This window comes from Schistocerca americana, chromosome X (assembly GCF_021461395.2).
Source record: "Schistocerca americana isolate TAMUIC-IGC-003095 chromosome X, iqSchAmer2.1, whole genome shotgun sequence".
Classification (NCBI taxonomy): domain Eukaryota; kingdom Metazoa; phylum Arthropoda; class Insecta; order Orthoptera; family Acrididae; genus Schistocerca; species Schistocerca americana.
Window position 1 is genome coordinate 797,663,978 of NC_060130.1, and position 21,728 is coordinate 797,685,705.

A 21,728-nucleotide genomic window follows, 5' to 3' on the forward strand; every position below is an offset into this window, starting at 1 on the left:
CAGAAAAGATGCAGCACACATAAAGTGAATGCTATCATTTCAAAATGGAATAAGGAAATATATCAAACTCCTTTTACAGGGCTGGCTAAAGGCTAAAGTCTGAAAAGTGTTTCAAAGTACAACACTCTCCCCTACCTCAGCCTTGAAAAAAAGTTAAAATCCAATTTCACCACTAGATAATTATCATTTACCATATTGGTAACCTGCTGCCTTCAGATTTATAACATTTTTACATGGAAATGAAGAAAATTTCAAGTTTTACTACATTTCACGAAAACAGCATATTTTGCATAACATTGTCAAAAACCTCCAGGTTAGCATTATTTGTCATGTTATCATTAATACACAATTTAATGGAGCTAACAAGGCATGGCATACCCAAAATAACTATAAAATATGGGAACAAAAACAAAAGTACCAATATGAATAAAAATGTAATGGTGGGAAATAAAATTTGATAAAATAAATACAGAAATTTTGTAAATAAAGAGAAGGAGTAGTGAAGGGTGACTAAAAGCCAATGAAGACAAAAAGAAGCACAAAAAACTGAAGAAATCAAGAGTACAGTCTTGCTCAATAATGTAAGAGCAGCAAATTTTGTAAACTTTAAAAGAAATTGTACAGGAAAAGGAAAGAAAGTAGCACCTAATTTTCTGCTAATATGATTCAGAGCACTTTGAGCAATACAATATTATGAATTTCTGGTGAACTTAGTTTACAGAGCTTCTACATTAATGCTGAACGTATTTATGTACACATTTTTTGGCACATAGATGTGTAGCAAAGCCATAATTTACATCCAGGTGTGCTTCAGTCTTGCATTATATGTCCAAGCAACAAGTAAAAGAAAATACCAAAATATTTCAGTATTTTGAATTTCACTATTATAGCTAGTAAAAACGCATCAAACAAAATCAAAAACATTTAATAATTCTCTCATTTTCGACTAACTTTTTGACTGTAGTTTTATCTGTACAAGTGATAAATATGATGCAGAAAATGAAGATAAATACTAACTGTATTTTTTACTAGCTGTTAAACCAAGATATGTACAACAAGCCATGAGTTAATGTTTGAAGCCTGACAAGCTTTTGTGTTAATGGGTTTGAAACTGGTCAAAACATATTACTATCTTACAAACACAATGAAACAAAATGGTCCCGTATAATATCAAACACAACACTAATAGCTGATAGGAATTAAATATTTTCTTATTTCCTTTCTATCACTTTTGCCTCCTTTTCAAATTGGATCTCCACCCTGATCATCAGTCTGCATGCTTTGAAAATGAGTAGGCTCAAGTCCACTGTCCAGTTATGTAACAGCATCACACAGTCTATTGTCTTTTTTGGTATTTCTTCTCTATCTGCAACCATGGATTTTCATTAGGCATGAAACGAATTGCACTGGACATAAAAGTTGGCCCAGGTATTTCTGAACAAAACACCTTGTAGAGTTACAGGTTACTAAGGAGGAAGGACTAACTGTACTATATGCTGCACACACTCCTGGGATTACATCTGCAGCTGTCTCTAAAGTCTTATTCAGATTTCCACCAGTACAATACTAGAAATAAAGAAAGATTTTACATTGGCAGTCACAGAATAGCACTTTACGAAAAGGGGCCTCAGTACGCAGGTATAAAATTAGCTAATGCACTGCCTAGTGCAGTCATGGCTCTTCCTACAGTTAAACTGAAACATCAGCTTAAGAAATTTTTAGTAAAACATCCTTTCTAAACATTAGAAGAGTACCATACTTATATGAAGAACAACAAATGCTTTGTGAAATTATGTGAATAGAAATCAGTAAACATCTTATTGTAATTTTGTTGTAAATTAATGACGTATTCAGAAGAATGTGTCTGGTGTATAGTACAAATAACTTTAATCGTTACTGTTTCTTTGTACATGTGCAGTGTACCATTTGATGTTGAATAAAGCTATTATTATTATTATATGAGTGTTCATGTCAGTAATGTTTTGATTTGGAGTTCTGTCAACCTAAGTCAAACAGTAAGCTATGCACAACAAAAAGAAATACTGCAGAACAAGATGAAGCATGTGTGCACATGAAATATGGGAGAATGTGTGTGTGAGTGTGCAAGGAAGGAGCAGGGGGGATGTATGTACCTGTCTGTCTAATTCAATTGGATTAATTAATCATTATGATCAAAAGCACATAAGCCTATAATTGCTATACTCAACTCATGGAAAATATTGCAGTTATTACAGGAATCAACAAGTCGACGTCTTTCACAATATGACTTACGTATTAAGAGAAATGACCATATAATCAATCATTTTTCTCTAACTGCTTGTGTGTGTGTGTGTGGTGTGTGTGTGTGTGTGTGTGTGTGTGTGTTCAAATGGCTCTGAGCACTATGGGACTTAACAGCTGTGGTCATCAGTCCCCTAGAACTTAGAACTACTTAAACCTAACTAACCTAAGGACATCACACACATCCATGCCCGAGGCAGGATTCGAACCTGTGACCGTAGCAGTCGCGCGGTCCCGGACTGCGCGCCTAGAACCGCGAGACCACCGTGGCCGGCTGTGTGTGTTCAGATCTTTGTTGAATATCAAATTATTTGCAATATTTTCTGTGTTATCATTCGAAATTTCCATCTATGAAGCAACGTGGAGTGGCTTTTGACACCTTCTAAAAAACAAGACGACCCAACAGTTTCGCTATGTCACCATGATGTGATGCTAAATGGTCTACAGCTAGAGGCTATATTGGCAATATGATGACAGTGTTTTACTGTTAGTGGATTGCTGCTGAGCTGTGAGTTGCTGAATGTGTTGTTATTTCTAGACATCTCTTTCACTATGGCACAGTATTTGCTTTCCATCACACTATGGTGAATAAATGTTGTGCACCAGGCTGTACTGGCAATTAACATACCGGGAAAAAGATATCTGTGTTCGTATTTCAAAAGGACACCACACTGAGGAAGAAATGGACTCAAGAAATTCGACAGGAGAACTTCACTCCATCAGAACATTCTGTGGTAAGCACTATCAAGTTACATTTATAACAAAGTATGCAACAATAAATTATAACCACAAAGGCTCCATCATCAGCAACAGTTTCACTGAAAGTGTTGTGCAAACAACAGTCAAATTTCAGATTTACATTGTTTCACTGTGTATCAACTGTACAGTGCATAAGTTACATAAAATTATATGTGATAGCATGAACAGCTAATTTAATTTTAACTCCCTAAGCAATTACAAAAGTAAATGCGGCATTTCAAAAATTCTGATCCTAAAGTTCTTTTAATTTGATGAGTAGCATTTTCTGCAGAATGAATAACAAAATGTTTTTAAGGAAGAGAAAAGTACTGATCTCTCTTTACTAAAAAAGATGTGTGGCATACTTTTAATAATGTGAAATATTTATAGCAAGATGATGTGTAAGCACTGGTACAAAAAATTTATTTGAAAATTTGTTAGGGATAACTTTCTTTTCATTTCCTTTCCAAGTTTGTCAAGAACACTTTATCCTGAGAGATCTGATTCTCCAAACCACTGCAGTTGACTGAAAAGCAGGGAAAACATTAACACTTCCTTTGGAAAATCCCAGATTGAAAGAAAGTGCAGCACCATGCTTATTACCAAATGTCCCAGATATTTGAGCTCAAGACAAGATGTTCCATGGGAACCCCCAAGTCAAAGAAGACAAGAGGCTGAAAGCAGGTGCTTTGGCAACAGCTATATCCAAAAGCACAGAAACAACTTCTGCACAAAAGGAAAACAGCAGTTTTCAAACTAATGATGAATTTGTGAGATAAAGTGAAAATGTTACAAAGAATGAACTGTGGAGTAAATTTGTGAAAAAAGTATGTACTGTTCTGTATTTTAATTTTGAGAAGACTCCATATGTTATTGTGTATATAAAAGTTTGCAGAAACCTCACTGTTGAATTGCATTTGACAGCTATAGATATTGTTGCCAGCACAGACAGTTAACAATGTAAACACAGTTGAAAACATTTTGGAGTTATTTATAGAATTAATTAATGGCAGAGAGAGTGATTTACACATGCCAGTTATTCATGTCTTTCTTGGACCTTTACAAGTTAAAGAAGGTAAGAAGAAGGTTGTTCCATTCCTGGAGTCACAAACTGCATTATCTCTTCAATCCAAAGATCATCATAAATTTGGTGCAGGGCTTTTTATTCTTTGTTCTCCACATGTTTGTAAGTTTTTATGAACATCTGGTTTTGTCATTCTATCTAATCCAAATTCATTAAGGAAGCTTAGCTGCAATACAAATGTGAACCCAAGTAATCCTAATTTCTTAAGTCATTTGAAGGATGAAGTTTCATGTTTGGAACCACATGAACTGTTTGTGATCTTTATGCTACATGATATTCACATCAAACCATATGTAGATTTCAAGGTAGGAAATATTACTGCTGGCAATAGCAATCAGTGCACAGTTATTCATGATACAGCATATTCATTCTCCTTTCAAAAAAGTTGTGTCATATTGCCTGTGAAGAAACTGAATGCAGAAAACTTGTGTAATGTGGTAAGGACATTAGTGGTAGATGTAGAAGCTGTTGGCTTTCAGATAGTTTCACTCATTGCAGATAATAATGCCATCAATAAAAAATGTGTTATACATTTTGCAAATGCATCACAAGCTAGTTTTGTGTATCTATTTCCTACAGATAGTAAAAGACCTCTTTTTTTTCCACATGACACTGTTCACATTTTTAAATCTATATGAAACAACTGGATGAATCTGAAGACCCATAGGCAAACTTCTTGTTATCCTGATACAGTCAGATATGAATCTTCAGCTATAGTTAGGGAAGTACATTACAGAACGTCAAAAGCTGTAAAAAACATAGTTATGGTATGTCAGCGTAAGCTCTGTGACCTTCAGCTTTAGAAAGGAAAAATATTAAACAGGTTACTCAAGTGTTCAGTGACTATATTGAAAGTGTTCAGTGACTATATTGAAAGTTGCTTGGTTGAGTTGGGGCCAGTTCATTATGTAGAGAACTGGGAGGACGATAAAGCCAAATTTATAAATTTGGATTAGGACCTCATGGTCCACTGTTAATGTTAAAACACCTCTGAAGGGAATTCACCATAAAGGAAAAATGCAAACGCCTCTGACCAATAAAGCAGGAGACATGCATAGCAGTTTCCTGGATAAATTCATTACTTGGTTACACAAATGGAGACGTTTAAGCTCAGAGAATGGGGAACTGTCCCTAGAAACACACACAGCACTTCAGCTTACTATATATGGATTAATGCAGGTAACTGAATACTGTAGCAAGTAACTAAATACATCTTATATCTTACCAGGCAAGTTCGAGACTGCTTCTCTGGAACCAACATTATGGCTATACACATGATTGTCAGGATGTTAGTATCATATCTCACTCAGCGCGTTGTTGGAAATTGGAACGAAGTTAAGACTCATGTGTTATCTTAGAACTAAATGTGCGCCCACAAAAGAAGTTGAGAATTGTAGAGATGCATGGTTGTGATGATAGTACTGAAAGAAGTGTGTGTGATATTAGTGATTAATTTCTTAATTTCTGTATCTGTAATGATGATTTCAAACATGTTGAATATGATCTCTCAGTTTTAACATACATTGCTGTTTTATGCTGCTGCTCATTACTAAGGAAACTTCAGTGTACAGACTGAACAGATTTTTGACACTTAATAGGTCTATGACAACTGATAAGCAGTTTAATTTAATTATGCAATTGGACAGAGGCAATTTGAAATCCCAGCATGAATTTCCTGTGACAGTAGTTATGTACAGTTATTTGACTCTGCAAAATTTGTTGGCAACACTTCCTTCATGAAGCTGCTGTATCATAGAACAGTACCACCTGAACTCAAAAGAAATAGTTATGGCTCGTGATGTGGTGTGTGAAATCTGTTGTCCTCAACACACTGTCCCATAAATGTGTAGGAAAATTATATGGACCACTGTAAATATTGAAAAGAATAATTATTGCAAAAGAATAATAATAATAATACATCTGTGCAATCTCTTCAAAGCCCTAAGAAGAAGAAACTTCAAACAATGTGCCACAATTTGAAATAATTTTATTTTTTATTTTTGTCTCTTTGATCTGTATTGGTTAATACTGCCTTCCATAAATCCCCAATGCAAAATGTTTTTACTCTTTGATGCAGTGCATGATGTTTCTACTGTAAAATCAAACTTAAGTGCTGCAAATTGTTTTCAAGATGTTAAGAAACAAAACTCAGAATTTTTAGTGCACAGTTTGACAATGTTATCTTCTGTTGCTTAATATGCATTACTGGTTGCCTGTCACTAGCCTCTCGATGAATCCATAATAAAATACTTTTACTCTTTAAATGAATGCTGCAGTGCATACTGTGCTAAGTGATAAACGCAAAATCAAACATGATGCGCAGTCTCCTGAAAATGTCAAGAAACAAAAAGTTCAAATTTTCAGGTACAGTCTGACATAAAATTCCCTTTGAACACTTAATAAACATTGCTTCCTACATACCACATACTTGCATTTCCAGATATGACAACTAAGTTCAAAGGGAAGGTGAGTCATTAAGCATAATTTTTCACTGCTAAACGAAGACAAAAAATGCAGTGATTAGGTACTCCAGTCATGATTTCTTTGCAATAATTCACAACAGAGTAACAAGTGGCAGCAGGTCTCACAATGTAGCAGTTTTATGTGGGCAGCTAAGAGTGACATCACAAAGCTGTTGGCAGCCCTTGTGTACTCGGAGGTGTTGGGTGACTCGTGCCCCTGTGATGTAGACAGCTCTACTGTAGGTGAAACTACAACCGAGGAGTGTCTTTAGCGAGGCCAGATTAGGCCATGGTTCCTGATGATGGGCAGCAGCCTTTACAGTAGTTGGTAGGAGCAATAGTCTGCATGATTGACTGATCTGGCCTTGTAACATTAGCCAATATGGCCTCACTATATTGTTACTGCACACAACTGAAATCAGGGGGAAACTATAGCCATTATATTTTTGCATTGAGATCATGCAGCTCTGCTGTACGGCTTAATGATGATGGCTATATCTTAATTGTATTCAGCAGCAAACTCTCACATGAACACATGCACTCAGAACAATGCACAGTTCACCTGGTCAAGTCATTCAACAGAGACTCGTTCTGTACTGATGGTCAACTGCACCAAGGCATCAATATAATTATTTCAAGAAATTGGAACCAAATTTTTCTCATCACAACCATTACTCCTGTGTCCACAAAACTGCTAAGAGCACATTTTTAGTACACAGATTGACAATGACGGTTTATAAGGCCACTGATGATATAGAAGTTACTACAAGTAGTAACTTCAGGGCGCAAGTGATTCAGCAAGGCCTGTCAGTGTTTTGCAGGTGTGTTCTGAGTTTTACACTTACGCAGAAAATACACTTCAACATGGTAATGGTTGGGTCACTGCTGCAATTGTGCAGTATCCTAGTAATCCAGTGAAGGCCTTCACAGGTTTGAAGTGTATTAATATCAGAGATGTGATTGCTTATCGCACATTTCAATTGCCACCTGCTATCACTGAAAACACAGAGAAGACACTGAATGCAACATCTGCAACCTGTGCAACCCAATCAAACAACTTTCCAGTGTCCAGTGAGACTGTACTCAGTACATCATCTTTAGAGGGAGAAATTGTAAATGTTCATTAACTTTATATTCACAATTGCATTTCAAGTTACGTTCAAAAGCAGACACTTTAAGAGACCAGCACTTCACTGACCTTCATTCAATGACTAATAGAAAAGCCATCTGCTACTAACACTGCTATTATAGAAAACTCTTGACCATTGGGGCACTTTGTAGTTAGTTTTAGCATGAGCACTTTAATATAGTTGTACACCTGTGAGTCTAAACTCTCCATGTTTGTAATTGAATTTAAGTGATGTGGTTTCTAAGGCGAGTGCAACTAAATGGGAGACCATTTGCGACAGTGACATTCAATTGTGAGAGGTTACCTTCACAGTGGTCAAAACATCCTAGAGAACTTGGCATGCCCGCATTTTGCATGTGGATGGGAATGTGGAGATAACCAGGGGCCTATGGAGAAGGGAAAGTAAGTGGGTCCATAAAACAATGAGGCAAGTAATGGGACTGCCCATGGGATGCTGGCCAGGATGAAAATGCACTATTAGTGTATATGGAGCATGAAAAAGAATTAACTCACATGAACACAAACTGATTACTTGGTAGATTCAGTTCATAGCATTTGCCAGTTTGTTTGCAACACATTTTGCTGAAAATTATGTGATCTAATTGGACACAATGTTGGTCCCTTGGCTGAAGTTGGTTCAAATTAAGTCCAACTTGCAAAGAATAATTGGCATACAGCCAGGGGGTACATCACAGGACATAATTTAATTACTGCAAACACATGGTTTAAGAATAATAAAAAAATACTGTATTTTAGAAGAGACTTGGGGACACTGAATGGTTTCATATTGATTATATAATTGCAAGAAAGTGACTTTAAACAGAAGGACATTTCAGGGGTAGATGCAGTTTTTGACCCTAACTCGTTTGTTATGGATTTCACATTAAAACTGAAGAAACTGCAAAAACAGGTAGAAATTTTAGAAGATGGAATAAGGATAAATTGAAGGAACCAGGGGTTGATGATAGTTTCAGAGGGAGCATTATGCAGTGATGGACTGCAGCAAGGGAAAGAAATTCAATAGAAGATCAATGGATAGCTTTGTCAGATGAAATAGTGAAATCTACAGAGGATAACATATGTCTAAAAATGAGATTGACAAAAATGCGTAATGGCTAAGTAGTAATGGGTAGAAGAAACATGCACAACTATGGGGAAGATAGATGCCACCTGTACAAAAATTAAAAAGATCTTTGGAAGTAGGTGCAGATGAAATGGAAGACATGATACTGGAAGACAAATTTGACAGAGCACTTAAAGATCTAAGTATAAACGAGTCTTCTGGAGTAGATGACATTCCTATACAATTTTTGAAATCCTTGGGAAAGTCAGCCATGACAAAACTACTCCACTTTGTATGCAAGATATACAAGCCATATGAAATTGTGAATACTACTGAACTATCATTTTAATAAGACATGGTTGCAAAATATTGACATGAACTATTTAAAAAAGAATGGGAAAACTGGTAGAAGCTGACCCTGAGCAAGATCAGGTTGAGTTTTCCCTGTGGCTTACATTAAAAGAAAGGTAAATCTACATTTACAGCATTTATAGATTTAGATAAAATTATGACACTGTTGACTAGATAAAATCTTTAAAACTTTGAAGGTAGCAAGGATAAAATACAGGGAGTGAAAGGGCATTTACAACTTGTACTGCATTATAAGAGTTGAGGGACATGAAAGGGAAGCAGTGGTTGAGAAAGCTGTTAGACAGGGCTTTAGTCCATCTCTGATGTTATTCTATCTATACAATAAGCAAGCAGTGAGGAATTATGAAAAGGTATTAAAATACAGGGAGAATAAATAAAGATCAAGGTTTGCTCAGGACGCTGTAATTCTATCAGAGATGGCAAAGTACATGGCAGAACAGTTGCACAGAATGTATAATGTCTTTAAAAGAGATTATAAGATGATGTCAATGTAAGGAAAACAACAATGGAATATAATGGAATTAAATCACAGTTATGGCAAGGGAATTAGATTAGGAACTGGGACATTGAAAATTGTAAATGAGTTTTGCTGTTTGGGATGTAAAATAACTGATGATAGGTGAAGTAGAGAGAATATATAAAATACAGACTAGCAATAAATAGCAAGAAAAGCTTCTCTGGAAAGAGAAATTAACTGACACAAAATATAAATTTAAGTGTTAGGAAGTCTTTTCTGAAGACATTTGTTTTGAGTGTGGCCTTATACTGAAGGGCAAAATGTGGAAGATAAGCAGTTCACACAAGAAGACAATAGCTTTTGAAATGTGGTGCTGCAAAAAAATGCTGTATGTCAGACTGGTAGACTGAATAACTAATGAGGAGGTTGTACTGAATTGAACTGAGGTAAAACGAAATTTACAGCCCAATTTGCCTAAAAGAAAGGATTGGTTAATACAACACACCCTGAGGCAATCAGGTATAGTCAACTTGATAATGGAGGCAAGTGTGGAGGTTAAAAATTGTAGAGGGAGATAAAGGAACAAGTGCAGTAAGCAGGTTCAAATGGATGTGAGTTGCAGCAGTTATTCAGAAATGAAGAGGCTTGTACAGGATAGACAAGCATAGAGAACTGCATCAAACCAGTATTTGGACTAAAAACAACAACCGCCGCCACCATCACTGCCGCCACCAGCACCAGCACCACCACCACCACCAAAAACAACAACAACATTTGTTATTCTTGAACACATTTCTAATGTACATCATAAAAATTTAAAAAGCACAGTAATATTTTCCAATTGTTTTAACACATGTACTCTATGACTGGACAGACCTTCAACTGTGTTTCACAATGGTCACAATCATGCTATGCTAAGATAACTGACCTCATATCACTTCTTCTTCTTCTTCTTCTTCTTGTGTCTTTGTCGTACATCAGCACAGGGTCGGCATGGTTAGCAACAGATTTGGCATGGCTAGTTTAAGGGCCAGTCAAATGCCCTTCCTGTCATCTGTTACCACCCAGAGATGGAATACGTGTACTCCAGCTGTTTGCGTGTAGTGTGATTCATGTGAAAGTGAGTGAAAGTTTTCTAAATGTTTGCGAATCATGTAATTGTGGTAGAACTTGGGTACCAGCCTGTTATTCACTCAGTTGGATGTGGGAATTCGCTTAGAAACCACATACAGGCTCAACAGAAGACCGACCCTCATCATTAAGCCACTGGGCAGATTCAGTCACCAAGGATGACACACCTCACCATCCAGAAAGCAGTGCTTTAACACGCATGGCTATCTGGGTGGTCAACTGAGCTCATATCATTGCTATCAATTTATGCAATGTATATCACAGGTATCACTCTGACACACACACACACACACACACACACACACACACACATACACATACAAGCACAAGGCCTATACAAAAGCAAGTATGCTATTTAAGAGTAATACTTACTTCAGAGGGCACTGTAAAGTCACATGGCTGCTGAAATGGCCAAGAACCAGATGAAAGTACTTGGATATTGAAATCTATGTCCAATGGTTCATGTGAATTAATCAGATGTGTTTTGAACATCTCGTTTAAGTCTTTGGAAACACCTATGTCCTGGTGAACAAGAACAACTGCTTTATAAAGTGCAAAAATGTGCAAGGTGTTAAGAAAATTACATTTTATGCCAAAACTGTTTTTACATTTTTGCAATGATACTAAAATGTATTAAAAACAGTAACTATAAAAAGAAAGATTATTAACAGACCTGTATACACAACAAAGATGCTTGTAAATTTGCACTTAATTTCATTATAGCCTTAGATAAAACAAAAACTGTATGTAAATATAGTGCTTGAAAATAGTTCTAAAAAGAATAAAATCTACTGGTGACTCCCACAGATGTTACATAAAGAATTACATAAAGCCAACAGTGTTTGTGTGTGTGTGTGTGTGTGTGTGTGTGTGTGTGTGTGTGTGTGTGTGTTTGTGTATGTGTGTGTGTGTGAATTTTTTCTTCATGCTGTGCATGCACATCACACAACCTATGCCAGGAGAATTCTTAACAAACTAATATGCTTCCAATGTGATTAATCTCTGAAAATGTAACTCATTACTGCAGACACTAATAACTAATCATTGACTGCTTTTGTACCACAAGACCTCAAATAACATACCAAAACAAATGATAAATGGGACAAGAAGGAGAAGAATCTTTCATCTTCAATTTCCATTGCCAATGCTCCATCCAAAATTACAAAATGGTTCAGATTCTCACTCCACTCACTCCATTCACTTGCCCCCAGCCAACAGACCTACAAAACTAAATAGTCTGATTTACTGCAGAAGTGAAGTTAGTCTGGTAGGCAAGAAATACTCTTTTGACAGCTATCATTGAAACATTACCACAAGAATTATCTGAAAATAATCACCTTATTCAATGCCGATGTATTCTCCTCAGCTGTTTCAAAGAATTGCCATCAGTAATTACAAAAATACCAATTTCGTAGACAACAGAAATAATCACTACAAGGCAGCTGATGTAAAATCATGTGCAGCCTGCAGAGAGAAGTATTGTATGACTTGATGGTGTACAGAACCAAGTCTAGCTCTTTGAATTCATTTTGCAGTTAAACCAATATGTGATTGCACGAAAAATTCAGAAAACTCCTAGATAATTTTATACTTTGATGCCATGAAGATCTTTCTGATGAACTGAGAGTAGGTACTAAGGGAAATAAGTTTTCCCACCACCTGCTGACTAACTGTACTAGATTAATCTTTTTTTTTGTTTTTTACAATGAGCACAGCCAAAATGTTGCTTGTTCCATGATATGTTACTCACTGTATGTGACAAATTACAACAGAAATTTTCTATTAGACATACAAGTCTTCAGACCAGCTTTTGACACCACATTTCAGAACAATTGCCATCACACAGAGCCCCAAATTGTCCTCAGATGTGTGTGTAGGTCGAAATTCCAAACACATAACGCAAGAGTGTCAAGAGTATGACACTTTGAACTTACTGGAGTTATCAGCCAATACTTCTTGAGCTGACAATGATCTCCAATGAAACTACAATCAAATAATGATAGAGAAAATATATTCATTAGATTTTCTATAACAATGCTCTGCAGTGAGGCCCATCCATGCTGCTGTTTTCCACACATAATCAAAAGAGGCTTCGTATCTCTATCTGAATCATCACAAAACCCTGGTCAGGCCCTATGACACCTCACCACTCAAATTTCTTACCCAACGTTTCATATCCTTAAAACCATAACAACTCCAAAGCTATACACTTGAATATCATTGCTACAAGATTACCTAATTAATTTAAGGAAATGTACAAGCACTCATGTCATGTATGATCTTAAGTACAACCATTGTCCAGCGGTGTATTCATGCAATTATGACAACTGCTAAGCTGTCAGTATGGAAACATTGACATAAATCAGCTGGGCCTTAAATGATCATGTGCAATACCTTGTAATGGAGCATATGCTGTAACAATAGCAATTACTTCTGCAATTATTTCACCATGTGGGCAATCTTGATACTGCTAGAGAACTAGTACTCTCACAATATAGCAGATGAGAATTTGCTCCACATTGCATGCTTGGTTCCTAATGCCCACTGGCCTCAATTTCATGCTCAAAACTCCTATCAAAGAAATTACACTCTCCTTGCTCTTCTTCATATCTGCCATTGTCTAACTCCATTTCCCCAATTCTCACTCAATTTAATTGTTTCCCTGACTTCACATTTTTTAAAGCTCCTCAGCCCCAACCTTCACCCTCCCACTTCAGTTTTGCAACTTTTATCACCAACAACTGATGCTTCTCCACCATCCGACCATGCGCTTTTCCTCTGTTGGTGTTCATTTTTATCTCCACTATGTCTTTATCCTCAGTCTATTCTACTTGTCCAACTTGTTAACCACTCTTTATGCCACCTATTGCCTATCAGATTCACATATTTTCACTATAATTAATATTTCACCTCTTAATCCCATTCTGCTGTGTGATCACACACATAGTGTTCTGCATGATTTTCCTACTCAAAATAAATAATCTTTTAAATAAATAAATAATCTTTTCTCCAATCAAGTCTTCTGTTCTGCCAAATTAAAAAATCTCTAGTAGTGGACATTAACACTGTGTCATCTTTCAGTTGTGCTTTGATCTGTAGCAGCTTAGAAAGTACATCTGTATCCTATATTTATTTCATCATGTTTCAGATGAAAGATAGCGTTGAATGTCCTGCCAATGACAAGGTAATTTAGAGATCAAGGACAAGGTACTGCACATATGGATGAAGAACTTCACCACAGCCTTTAAGTAACTTGGTGAAACCACAAAGAACGTAGTTCCAGATAGTTGAACAGGGATTTGAACCACACCTCTCCAAAATGTGAGTTTAGTGTCTTATCCATTCAGCCATCTTTCTCGGTCATCTAACATTTTCTCGATTATGTAAAACATTACTGAACATGGTTGCTGAAATAGACCACAACTAAAGTTGGGGGAACAAATTTTATAATTTCTAGATTTGTTTCCCTGACCAATTCACAGTGTTTATAACTATACGAGGTGCATTCAAGTTCTAAGGTCTCCAATTTTTTTTCTAATTAACTACTCACCCGAAATCGATGAAACTGGCGTTACTTTTTGACATAATCGCCCTGCAGACGTACACATTTTTCACAACGCTGACACCATGATTCCATGGCAGTGGCAAAGGCTTCTTTAGGAGTCTGTTTTGACCACTGGAAAATCGCTGAGGCAATAGCAGCACGGCTGGTGAATGTGCGGCCACAGAGAGTGTCTTTCATTGTTGGAAAAAGCCAAAAGTCACTAGGAGCCAGGTCACGTGAGTAGGGAGCATGAGGAATCACTTCAAAGTTGTTACCACGAAGAAACTGTTGCGTAACATTAGCTCAATGTGCGGGTGTGTTGTCTTGGTGAAACAGCACACGCGCAGCCCTTCCCAGACGTTTTTGTTGCAGTGCAGGAAGGAATTTGTTCTTCAAAACATTTTCGTAGGATGCACCTGTTACCGTAGTGCCCTTTGGAACGCAATGGGTAAGGATTATGCCCTCACTGTCCCAGAACATGGACACCATCATGTTTTCAGCACTGGCGGTTACCCGAAATTTTTTTGGTGGCGGTGAATCTGTGTGCTTCCATTGAGCTGACTGGCGCTTTGTTTCTGGATTGAAAAATGGCATCCACATCTCACCCATGGTCACAACCAACGAAAAGAAAGTCCCATTCATGCTGTCGTTGCGCGTCAACATTGCTTGGCAACATGCCACACGGGCAGCCATGTGGTCATCCAACAGCATTCGTGGCACCCACCTGGATGACACTTTTCGCATTTTCAGGTCGTCATGCAGGATTTTGTGCACAGAACCCACACAAATGCCAACTCTGGAGGCGATCTGTTCAACAGTCATTCGGCGATCCCCCAAAACAATTCTCTCCACTTTCTCGATCATGTCGTCAGACCGGCTTGTGCGAGCCCGAGGTTGTTTCGGTTTGTTGTCACATGATGTTCTGCCTTCATTAAACTGTCGCACCCACGAACGCACTATCGACACATCCACAACTCCATCACCACATGCCTCCTTCAACTGTCGATGAATTTCAATTGGTTTCACGCCACGCAAATTCAGAAAACGAATGATTGCACGCTGTTCAAGTAAGGAAAACGTCGCCATTTTAAGTATTTAAAACAGTTCTCATTCTCGCCGCTGGCGGTAAAATTCCATCTGCCATACTGTGCTGCCATCTCTGGGACGTATTGACAATGAACGCGGCCTCATTTTAAAACAATGCGCATATTTCTATCTCTTTCCAGTCTGGAAAAAAAAAATCGGAGGCCTTAGAACTTGAATGCACCTCATACAATGCTACAGTTTGACAACTGAGTCATTTTCTGCTTATCAAGTCTATATAGCTGATTCTCATTTCCACAGAAGCTGATTTTGAGTCTTAGTCTTCACATATCAATCAAGTCTTCCCTTCAAAGACAGTATCAAGGGGCTAACTGCACCTACAGATACCAGATATCTGCTCATCCTGTAACATAATGCATAATGATAATGTGGAATGTGAGGTCATTGTACACAAACAGAAAGAGGCAGAACACTATTTCTTTCGTGTCTATATTAGTTTTTGGAATGCATGCTGTGGCAAGAGAGTGATCTGTAGTGTAGTTCGAGGTCCAAGATGGTTGAAACGTGACAGTTTGGTTGTGAGTTGGCAAAGTGGTGCTGAACACGTCAGTTAATCCATAACAAAGATCATAACAGTTTCAGTAAGGTGAATCCCATTTCCACAACAATTTTCAATACGACAAGTGAAAGTTAAACTTGCAACACTACAATGTTGTGTCTCTTTACTTCCTGTATATTGGTACTGCACAAACTTTATCTGTCAACAATACAATATAAAGCTACTCTGAAATGAAGAACAAGTTGAAAAAGGAGAGACAGACAGAGAGAGAGAGAGAGAGAGAGAGAGAGAGAGAGAGAGAGAGAGAGGAGTAAGAGGGGTGGAGGAGGGAGAGGGGGAGGGGGAGAGGGAGGGGGAGGGGAGGGAGAGAGGGGAGAGGGAGGGGGAGAAAAAGAGAGAGAGGGGGGGGAGGGAGGGAGAGGAAGATCTTTTCGTACCTGGAACATCCTTTGCAGCTTTGATGTGTACTCAAAACCACATGTTTGTTTTAATTTAGAGATCATTGATGCCTCCGCATCGTCACTTGCAGACATATGGTGCACCAGACGCTTTGCCAGCATTTTGCTATAAAATTTTTGAAAAACATCTTTGTCTTCTATGTACTTGAAGACAATCATCTGTAGAAATTGGAATAAAATTAACACTCACTGATGTCTAGGAGACATATTAGTCAGTATGTACCATATGAAATTGAAAACAAAACAAACAAAATATGTTTCCAAATGTTTTTCACTTCTGGAATGAAATTTTTAATAAAGTACAAAAAGGCATTAGAGCCTACTGTCTACCATAAATTTATGTGAAATGACTTAGTAATCCAAATACTGAATATGTTCTTGAATCATTGTTAGAAAATACAATACTATGATATATTTAACTGTAAAATAAACAGTTTCTTTCAGGCTAAAGAGCCAATCTAACACTCAATTAGTTATTTGCATGTTCCATAGATTATAACTGCAACATCTTGTTACAGTATGGAACTACTCAGGTATACAATTACAGTACATCTTCTCAGCAGAAAATACAGCAACATGTTGACAATCTCACTCAGAAATTCTACAGTAGGGTAGAAGGACGTGTCAAGTAGCTGTAATTTTAATCTGCATTTGAAATTAATTTTACTAAATTCTTTACGTTACTCGGCATGCAGTCAAAGATTTTATGACTGAATACCTCACTCATTTCTGTTCCACACTAAGGCTGAGTCATCAATAGTGTACACCATTTATTTTTTCCTCCAGACTGTGATTGAGTACTGAGAACAAACCTCATATGAGTGCAAATGTACTGTGAACTGGTTGCTAGGGGAAACAGTTTATAGTGATATTTTGGTCCACAATAAAACAAGTGATATACAAAGAAATTAACTAATGCCTCCATTCTTGGTGGGTAAATGATTCAATCATGAAAATTAGGAAAATTAGTGCCAAAACATCTGTCAGGTAGCTTGGAGGTACGAAACAAATATGTGATGTAGAGATAATTCTAAACAGGGGCTTGCTTGTCTAGCTTTCACATTTTCCATGGATTTACAATGAATGTCTAACCTAAAAGTACACAAACAGAGTAAAATGCTCAGTGTACTTTCATGTATAACAATATATTATATGGCTAAAAGAGCATACCTTCTTGTCCTCTGAAATCACAATGAAGCAGAGTGAGAGGACGACATGAGTCAAACTCAGAGCTTTGCTTTGGCACCCTAACTGAGCTGCTTTCAATAAGTAGTTTGCACTTTAGGTGGACTATGATGCCAGCTACTCATCTATACCATCTTTGTCATCTATCTGGCAAGGCACAGTATTATTTCTCTAAAAGAATCATGTGAATGTGTTAAAATTGACACAATGAGGAGCTGCACTCATCTTCAAGTAAGTTTATGAATTATTGTCAAATTATTGTGCTTTTTTCTCAAATTAGATTTAAAGTTGTTATTTAAAGTGCATCCCAGCAGAAGCTGCAATGTTGCATTGATGATGATGAGCGTTTGGCGTCATTGGCCGGGAGGCCCCTCGCGGGGCAGGTCCGGCCGCCATATCGCAGGTCTTATTACATTCGGCGCCACATTGGGCGACCTGCACGCCGGATGGGGATGAAATGATGATGAACACAACACAACACCCAGTCCCTGAGCGGAGAAAATCTCCGACCCAGCCGGGAATCGAACCCGGGCCCAGAGGACGGCAATCCGTCACGCTGACCACTCAGCTACTGGGGCGGACAATGTTGCATTTATTTAAAGATACCAGAAACTATCAAATCAACGGATGTGCTGGTTACTGAACCAGCCTCCAGATTTTAAGTTGATCAGAATAATTACTATGATGACACTGCTGAAACTAAACATTCATACATTCAGGAAGTGAGCAGTCACATGATACATCATATGATGAATCTCTGTTAATGAATTACAGTTACTTTACTGGAGGAGAAAATTTGTTTATGCAGGAAGTTTTTTGATGATAACTCTAATAAAAGGAAATATAAAAATTTAAAAACTCGATAGTATTTTTCCAATACCAGAAAATTTACCTTGGGTTCAACAAGTGAATGCTGTGGCTTTAGGAAAATAACTGATGTATATTTTGCAATATTGCAACATATAAACAAAGAATGGTCAGTAACAGTCTGAAAAGTTTCTATGGGTGTTGCAGGGTACACTGAGCTGAGAAATAACTGTTAAAAAAAAATTCAATAAGTTGCATTATTTCCATATGAATTAGCACTGAAGTTGGCCATTCAGCCTGTTGTGCAGTCAGATTCAAGTGGCCCACCAGATACAATTTATTAGTGTCAGTTGTTCTCATTGCTTAGATGACAGTACATGACACTGCTCAGCCTTTGGCTCAGGTTGGATCTCATGTGCATTTTTTGTATCACTGTCTTGTTCAGTTTTAGGAAACCAAATGAAGACCACATGGGTCACTTGAATTTGTGGGCACAACAGACTCAGTGGCTAACTTCCATGCTAATTGCAGACAACCTTGTAGGTGGGGCAACCACAGCTATGAAAAGTCATCTTGGGTATTAACCGTTTCACTGCTCCAGACGTAAATATACACTAATTGTTTCAGTGCTCCAGACGTATATATACTATTTGCTATAAAAAATACTTGAAGCGGTTCCCTGCTACAGTCGTATAGTTACGTATAACACCAACAATTGGGCCAGCGAGTCGGAGGTAATTGTTGCCCAAGTATGCAGTTCAATTGTTGGAATACTAGGAAATACCTGAAAGACTATTGAATGCTGAATTCTCTTTCTGCTGAGTTCATTCGAATCGCTATATTACCTAGTTTGTGTGGGGCCGTTTCCGCGTTACCGAATAAAATGACGTGACGTTACCATCCATTTACAGACGATGAGCTGCTGAGTAATCTAAACCAAAGTGATGACAAGGACATCATCTTGCCCAATCCAGCTGATTATGGGTGGACAGATAATGACAATGATGAGCTGGCAGATAAATCTGTCACCACAAATATAAAAAATATTTGTGAACCAACAAATGTTGAACCAGTAAATGCAGATCCAGATTTTGATGTTATCATCGATTCTTTCTCTGATTCTGAAGGAGAGCCTGAGCGTTTGCCTGAAAAATCTCCTAAGAGACACAAAACAGTTGATTTTAGATGGAAAGACTCTGATTTGGACCCTAAAGTGTATAATTTCGATAACAGTGGTTTCGGTTGCAAAATCGCCAATTTAGATGATTTATGTACTGTATACGACTGCTTCCAAGTTTTTTTTAGCCAATAAATTGTGAGCTACATAGCTGAGCAATGTAATTTATATTATGAACACCTTTGCAATGATGCCAGTGAAAAATCAAGACTGTGACGATGGAAAAACACAGTGACAAAGTTTACTGTTTCCTTGCTGTAAATTTTCTGATGGCTCAAGTGGGAAAAAATGAAATAAACAGTTCTTAGACCAATGATCAGTTACTATCTACTCCAATGTTTGCGCAAATCATGCCAAGAGATAGATATCTTCTGTTACTTAGAATGTTACATTTTGCTGATAACAGTAAGGACCCTGGAGATGACAAAATCTGGAAATTACGTCGAATTGTGGATCACTTACAAAAAGTATTTCCAGGTGCTTTCTATCCTTTTAAAAATTTGTGCATTGATGAAAGTTTAGTTCTCTTCAAAGGTCGGGTCTTTTTCTCGCTGTACATTCCTTCCAAACGCCACAGATTTGGTGTAAAATTTTTTGTGTTATGTGATTGTGAAACTGGTTATATTCTTGACTTTATTATTTATGTGGATACACCAACAGATGTAAAAAAAGAAACTGACTTTGGTGTAAATGTTGGAATACCTGGAAGCATTGTTCTCACTTTACTTGAACGTTACCTTGGTAAAAAATATATCTAAAAACAAAGATGATGTGACTTACCAAACGAAAGCGCTGGCACGTCGATAGACACACAAACATACACACAAAATTCAAGCTTTCGCAACAAATTGTTGCCTCATCAGGAAAGAGGGAAGGAGAGGGAAAGACGAAAGGATGTGGGTTTTAAGGGAGAGGGTAAGGAGTCATTCCAATCCCGGGAGTGGAAAGACTTACCTTAGGGGGAAAAAAGGACGGGTATACACTCGCACACACACACACATATCCATCCACACATATACAGACACAAGCAGACATATTTAAAGACAAAGAGTTTGGGCAGAGATGTCAGTCGAGGCAGAAGTGCAGGGGCAAAGATGTTGTTGAATGACAGGTGAGGTATGAGTGGCGGCAACTTGAAATTAGCGGAGATTGAGGCCTGGTGGATAACGGGAAGAGAGGATATATTGAAGAGCAAGTTCCCATCTCCGGAGTTCGGATAGGTTGGTGTTAGTGGGAAGTATCCAGATAACCCGGACGGTGTAACACTGTGCCAAGATGTGCTGGCCGTGCACCAAGGCATGTTTAGCCACAGGGTGATCCTCATTACCAACAAACACTGTCTGCCTGTGTCCATTCATGTGAATGGACAGTTTGTTGCTGGTCATTCCCACATAGAATGCGTCACAGTGTAGGCAGGTCAGTTGGTAGATCACGTGGGTGCTTTCACACGTGGCTCTGCCTTTGATCGTGTACACCTTCCGGGTTACAGGACTGGAGTAGGTGGTGGTGGGAGGGTGCATGGGACAGGTTTTACACCGGGGGCGGTTACAAGGGTAGGAGCCAGAGGGTAGGGAAGGTGGTTTGGGGATTTCATAGGGATGAACTAAGAGGTTATGAAGTGGAATGACTCCTTACCCTCTCCCTTAAAACCCACATCCTTTCGTCTTTCCCTCTCCTTCCTTCTTTCCTGATGAGGCAACAGTTTGTTGCGAAAGCTTGAATTTTGTGTGTATGTTTGTGTTTGTTTGTGTGTCTGTCGACCTGCCAGCACTTTCATTTGCGGGAAGTGAGGATGCTTTCAACTCTTCACACAAGCGAAATTACAGCGACGGACAAAATGGACAGAACCACGAATGAATCAAAAACAAAACCAGCTTGCATCATAAGCTACACTGAAAACATGGGTGCCGTCGACAGGAGCGGCATGATGCTGAGTTCAGTAGACTTTGTACGAAAAACTGTAAAATGGTATGAAAAGTATTTTTTCATTTGGTGGATCTGTCTCTGCTCAATGTGCATGCATTGTATAAAACTCAAACGGGACGAAATATTTCAGTATCTGATTTTCAACAGAAACTTATCAACGAGATCCTAGAGATTCACCACCAACTGCAAACAGAGGGACATTGTGGAAGGAGATTGGCTGATGGTGACAATCCCTTACGCCTAACCGAGTGCGACTTTATCTCGCTAATCCCAGGAACTTCAAAGAAGAAGGCCACCCAGAGAAGGTGTATT

The 21,728-nt window shown here is 38.0% G+C and overlaps 1 protein-coding gene across 1 annotated transcript in view; it reads right to left on the minus strand.

Moving 5' to 3' along the window:
• The window catches only part of LOC124556540 (cullin-1-like), a 213,784-nt gene that overhangs the window by 25,513 nt on the left and 166,543 nt on the right, over positions 1 to 21,728 (minus strand). Inside the window, exons 10-11 of the mRNA XM_047130494.1 lie at positions 16,301 to 16,480; positions 11,089 to 11,238 (exon numbers count right to left, since the gene is read on the minus strand). Of these exons, the coding sequence (XP_046986450.1) occupies positions 11,089 to 11,238; positions 16,301 to 16,480 (330 nt within the window). The remainder of the gene's footprint in view (positions 1 to 11,088; positions 11,239 to 16,300; positions 16,481 to 21,728) is intronic.